We start from the raw sequence: 6508 nt of genomic DNA, 5'->3' as shown, positions 1-6508 counted from the left end.
GTGAATTATGACCCTTCTCACAAACCACAAATGCAAGCTTGGAAAGCACCCACATCAGGACAGAGAAACCTCTAACATCTAAGAAAATGTGAGCATTTAACAGATGATGAGAAAAATAGATACTTTTTCCCCTCATCTTTACTCTCTGTTTCAACTTTGCAGGGATTTCAGTGCAGGAGGTGTGTTTAAACAGAGGCAGAGCTCAAGGGACAGTGCACAAGATTAGAAAGTTCAGTGTGGCAAAATAATTACCTGGCTCTATCCAGATGCTCAGGGAACTGGTCACAAATCAGCTGAAAACAGTAGTTCTCCACTGAGCATTATGAGTTGCCAAGAGCGTGCTGAAAGCTAGACCCCTACCTTGTCTCGAATCCCTTGTCTCATTACTTCTCTTTCAGCCTCCATCTTGGCATATTTGGCTTTCCTCTCTTCCTCTTCTTGCCTGAGAGCTTCCTGTCGTTCCTCTTCTTTCTTGGCAGCATCTGGGTCTTTCTCTTCATCCCCGCCCAACATCTTCCCCATGTCTTTGGTAGCCCCTAAAGAGAGCACAAGAGAAAGTCATCCCTGTAAGATGTGGGAAAACCACAGTGATGCCAACTCTCTCCTTCCCCATACTCAAGACCTTCTTCCACTCCCTCTGTGTCTGGAAAAGTTTCTCCTTACAGTGAGGAGGAGGGACACTCCCCACAGAGGCAGGAGGTGGGCAAAGCACCCAGCCTGACCAGGTGGGTTACCTGACACTGGTGGAAGAAGCATGGCAGCAAGAGGGACAGACTACATCTGTAGATTTGCACAATGGCAACAGAATTGGTTTGCAGTCCTGAAGAGGGTAAGCTTCCAACCACACAATGTTTTCAGCTCGGTTAAGTGACTGAAGATCGATTTTGGAGTGTCTTTAATGTAACAGGTGGGTGATATATCCAGAAAGAAATTACACCAGGCCTAAGAAAAAATTTGAAATCTCGATTGCAGGGATGAGTAGTAACAGTCTTAATTGTTGCCAGAAATTACACATCCTGTGACAGGTGGGAACACACAGCATTAGCAAACATCTGAAGTTGCTGATGATTTCTACACTCCTACCATGGATCAGAAAGAAGCAGCATCTCTGCATGTCTCTTATCTACCCTTGAACACAACTGCCTCTAATGCTTTGTACATAGGTGGGATCGTGCCTCTGTCTGGTCCTCTTTCTACTCCTACATGCACTTTGGTCCCAAATTTTCAGCCCCTGTGTGCCCCTGAGTGACCTCTTTGTTATTGTGCAAAGCCCTTGCACAGCCATGCAAATGGGAAGGTTTCTTGCATGTCCCTCTGCTCCCACAGGGCTGCTTAAAGGTCATTTAGTATGTATTTCAGAGGCATTTTTTTTCAGCAAATGACTGGCAATCATACAGCTGGGGAGGAAGGCAGGGGCTGGGAAAAGGGGGATGGCATTTACTGTGATACTTCATCATCAGGGCACTGGGCAGCTGCAGCAGGATCAAGCCTGGTTACATGGGTGAAGTGAAGACACATATGCTTTGGGAGCTGTGTTGGATTTTGGCTGTAGCAGGAAAACACCCTGCATCATTTACTGAAAAAGGTATCTTCACCCTGGAAGAGCACTGTAAGTGGCTGGTTACTGACCTTAGTTCCTCGGTCAGGACAGCTCCAGATTGGCTTCTTGCTGTCTGAGACTTAACTGAGTTAATCTGAGAAAGCCTTGTTGTAACACACACTCACATGCACATATTTAGCATCTCTTGCCTTGTATACGGCAAAGTTATCTGTCCTTTTCAAAGGCTTAGGCTGGACAGAGACACTGTCAAAGCCCTTCCAAATAATTGTTTGTTGGCATTACCAGAAGCCAAATGAAGGGAAGAGGTAAAGAGGAACCTCTCTACCCCTCCCTTATAAATTACGTCTTCAGTGTGTCAACAATGCCAGAGGACTGTGTTTGCTCTTGCTTTCCACATCAGTTCTTGGGATGGCAATGGTGTGGTATGGTTTTGACCCTGGCTAGCAGCAAAACTCCACAACAATCGCTTGCTCACCCTCCCTCCTCCCAGGGGTGGGGGAGAGAGGTAAAGGGGTAAAGGGAAAAGAGACTTGTGAGTTGAATTAAGAACAATTTTATAACTGAACTACAATAAAACTGAAAATAATAATAATAAAGATAACAATAATAATATATACAAATATACAAATGAGTGATACACAGTGATACTGCTTACCACCCGATGACCAAGGCTCAGCCCATTCCTGGCTAATGATCCTGGAGCAGGGAGAGTCCCAGAACTGCAATCCCAGAAAAGATAAGAGCCCGAACATCTGATAAACTGAGAGCTGATCTGGCGAGTGAGATGATCCCAAGAGAGGGGTGACCCAAAGAAGGAGATGACTCAGAGAGAGAGAGCTTCCAGACGGATCCTCATCTATGTACTGGGCATGATGTGCATGATATGGAATATGTCATTCGCCAATTTGGATTCAATCCTAAACCTAAGGTTGAATACCAAGCTAGTAACTGGGGCTGTGCTCCCTCCCAGCTTTTCCTGCACCTGCAGACACTGGCACAGCAGAGAACCTGAAAAGTCCTTGACTGTCCTGGCAACAACTATAAACATCAGTATGTTATCAGCTGCCTTCTCAGCACAAATCCAAAACACAGCCTCTTACTAGCTACTATGAAGAAAGTTAGCTCTGTCCCAGATGAAACCAGGAAATGGTGGAATCTTAGTTCTTACAGGGAGAAACATCTGCAACCTGTCAGGATGATTCCTCCTGAATTGCCCCAGAGATGACAGTTATCGGAATAACTATTTCCTCTAACAACCACCAAGGAACTTGTTGAGAGGTGAGCAGATCCTGTGGCTTTTCCCCTCCACACTTCTTTTCCAGGTTACATTTTTTCCCAGAACCCTAAACTGAAAGCAGCCCTCAACCAAAAGCAATCCTACAATCTGCCAAAATGTGACAGATAAATGGCCCCTTTACACCTCCCATAGAGAAGCATGAGAAAACTGATAATTTATGACAAACAAGATCTGGTTGTTACAGTTTTTTGCCAGGTGGGAAACAATAACAGTAAACACGTCTCCATTCAGTTACCTAACCACAAGACTCTTGACACTTTTGCCCTGTTGGGAAACCTGTAGATAAAAAGAGGAAGACACCCAGGGACCCCAAACAAACCACAGATGGAATATTTGTGGTCCCAAGCTACTGTCAGCCTTCCGCTACTGTCATTTTGCAGCTTCCTCTGCAGGGTCAGAGTAACAGGGGAACTCTTGCATTTTCAGGGCAAACTTACTCAGATTCTCTGGTGATTTCTTTCCCGGGATGCAAGGAAGGCTAACTGAAATTGCAAGCAAGCTAGAATTTCATATCAAGTGGAAAGGCAATGCAGACAAGTGGGTCACACATCCCTATTGCAAGGACCTCCCTAAAGCAGCTTTACTGTGGATAAATCACTGATGACCAATGCCAGTAACCCCTTTAATTTCTGGATTCCCCTCAACAAACATTTCCACTGGTGATAAAACTGATTTGATTTCAATAATCTATCAAGTTTTTCTCTTTTTATCTTCTTTCCATTTAGAGCTACCCAGACAGTATAATACGCTAGTTACTTATGAAGCAGGATTCAGCAGTAGAAAGAGATTTTTTTTCCTTCTAAGCACTACTTCTAGGCTATTGCTATGTTATACTGTCAGCTCAGCTCATGACGTAAGGAATGAAATTACAGAGATTTCTTTTTTGCATTATCTCTTAGAAAAGAACAATATTTTGATTATGTTAGGCATTTGATTTTGCAGCTATTCAGCACACAAGACACCTACAAGAACAATAACATAGTTTCAGGATCCTCATAGACTCTCTTAATTCACCCGTGATTTCAAAGTCAGCCTCTAAATGTGTTATCACTGTGTTATCACTGTTAATTACCTGGAAGGAAATGTATTATGAAAAACAAGATTTTACACAGCATTTTAACTCCAATCTCTTGTGTTACTTTTGGTATAGAAAAACTTTCTTTCTGTCTCATTTGTTCTTCATCCTAAACCTTAGGCTTTGTTGTTAACATTCCCTGGATAACAGCTTCTGGTTTTAGCAGTTCACAAGTGGATGCTGGAGATAAGTTCAGAAGTTTATGCTGGAGATAATTCATTTGCATTTAACTGAGATGCTGCAGTTACATACACAAGCAGAAGGAAAGAGCATAAGTTCTGTCTTCAAGTCTGCTTTTGACGCTTCCAAGGAAACAGAGGCGAAGGGCACATTTACTGTATCTGCTTATATGATAAGCCTAGGTCTTTTTGTCTTCTTTCACATCCCAACCATAACATCTACCTTGACATAAAGAGAAGACAGAGAATGTGCCAAGGTAATCACTGAGTAAGGAACTTCTATCAACATTATTTCCAACATCTCTAGACAAAGCCACAGAAATAGCTAAAGCTCCAAGACAGCATGTGCAAACTGCCACCTTTCTGGCTATAACGACCAGCCCTGCCCCTGAAGGATAAAAAATGTCCATGAGGGAAAGCAGAGGTGATTTGTTTAGAAGACAAGAGGCATGGCAGGCATTCCAAACTAGTAGTCATTCCCTTGATCCATATGGACTAATGAGCTAGGCAACCAGATGTTAAGCCAATACTATGAGTGCACTCAGATACACTTTCATGTGAGATGTCATTAGCCATCTGAAAAACAGCAATTGAGTTGTTGGGAAACATGTGGGAGACTTCCCCAGTGAAATACCTCGAAAGCAGGTCAGCTGTCTGGAAAGAAGTTTTGCAGTAAAGGCCTTGGGGTCCTGGTGGACAAGAAGCTGACCGTAAGCCAGCAATGTGTCCTTGCAGCAAAGAAGGTCAACAGCCTCCTGGGCTGCATTAGGAAGAGTGTTACCAGCAGGTTGAGGGAGGTGATCCTTCCCTTCTGTTCAGCCCTGACAAGACCAAATCTGGGTTGATGTGCCCAGTTCTGGGCTCCCAGATACAAGAAAGATATGGAATTACTGGAGTGAGTCAGAAATGGGCTATGAAGATGATTAGGAGACTCGAGGATCTCTCATATGAGAAGAGGCTGAGAGAGCTGGGACTGTTTAGCCTGGAGAAGAGAAGGTTCGGGGGGGTCTTAGTAGTGTAGTGTGTGTAAATACCTGATAAAGGGAATGAAGAAGAGGGAGCCAGACTCTTCTCACTGGTGGCCTGTGAAAGAATTAGAGATAATGTGTACAAACTGAAATACAGGGAATGCCATTTAAATGTAAGGAAAAAAAATTGGAGGTTGCAGAAAGAGGCTGTGGAGTCTCCATCTGTGGAGATATTCAAAACATCATAGACCACAGCTGTAAGCAACCTGCTGCAGATTGCCCTGTTTGAGAATGGGATTGGACTAGACAACTCCTGTCAATCACTGCCAACCTCAGATATTCTGTGACTCTGTGAGACCTCACAAGTAAGTGGTTTAAATGGCAACCGAAAGTGACCGAAGCGAATTTTGCAAAGAAAACAGTGAAGAGCACCCAAACATCTGAATCCGGCATCTGAACTGAAGGAAAGTAAATTCTTACACCACCTAACCTCTGGTACAGGAGCACCACCTCCTATGACTTAATACTTCAATAGCTCATTGACATCAATACAGCTTTCCCACAGAAAATGTAAACTCCCAGAATCAACTTGCAGGAGCAGCGTTCAACACGTTACTTGTTAAAAAAGAAAAATAAAAGAAAAAATTCTCCTAAATATTGACATGCAAAGTTATTTGCTGCAAAAATATATGGAACAGGAATAGTATTTTTTAAGAATGATTTACAGAAAAAGAGATTAATAGGAACATCTTAATTAAGCAAATGGATGGACGTTTGCACACACTGTTGCTTCAAGTAAGGAACTTAAGTGAAATCAGAAGAATTTCTTTTGCACGAATCTCATTTCATATTGCAGATAAATAGTATCCCATACCTGTCTTTCAAGAGGGCTGAATATGTGTGTGCTTAGATCTCCCAGAAGTTCCCACTCTCAATCACAGGTGTCAGAGGAAGGAAGCACTGAGAAGTTTACCTGAAAAAGGCATGCCCTGAGGAAATTTTGCAGGTGTTTTTTTGACAGTAGTATTTGTGGCTGAGACACATTTAGATTGAACATACAGGACAACTGATGTCTCAGAGTTTCTCACAGCACCTCACAACATGATTTTTATCATATCATCTAAACATTTGGAGCTAATCACAGAGTACTTTTATGGGCCAGTCTTTTTTGCAGTATCACTTCAGACCCAGGACTAAGAATGTTTTATTGATATCACTGGAGAGAGACCTTTTTCATCAAGGCCATAATGCAAAGCTTATGTCCAGTATACAAGAAGTCCTTTCCACATTTTAAGGCTCATTAAAAAGGCAAGGCAAATTTGCCATTGAGAAATAAGTCCTATTGCAATCACTATGAGATTTCTTTCTCTGTCCAGAAGTCAAGATACTTAGAATCATTGAATCACAGAAACATAGAATGGTTTGGGT

The 6508-nt window shown here is 42.6% G+C and overlaps 1 protein-coding gene across 1 annotated transcript; it reads right to left on the bottom strand.

Moving 5' to 3' along the window:
• Positions 1–348: 348 nt before the first annotated feature.
• LOC104462150 (complexin-1) lies at positions 349–536 on the bottom strand (the record flags this gene model as incomplete). The annotated part of the gene is made up of 1 exon (XM_010073996.1): positions 349–536. A coding segment is annotated over one exon (188 nt), but the record flags the coding sequence as incomplete, so codon positions are not given.
• Between the last annotated feature and the right edge of the window lie 5972 nt (positions 537–6508).

Source organism: Pterocles gutturalis, unplaced genomic scaffold (assembly GCF_000699245.1).
Source record: "Pterocles gutturalis isolate BGI_N339 unplaced genomic scaffold, ASM69924v1 scaffold2422, whole genome shotgun sequence".
NCBI lineage: Eukaryota > Metazoa > Chordata > Aves > Pterocliformes > Pteroclidae > Pterocles > Pterocles gutturalis.
This window is presented reverse-complemented; position numbering and strand designations above follow the sequence as displayed.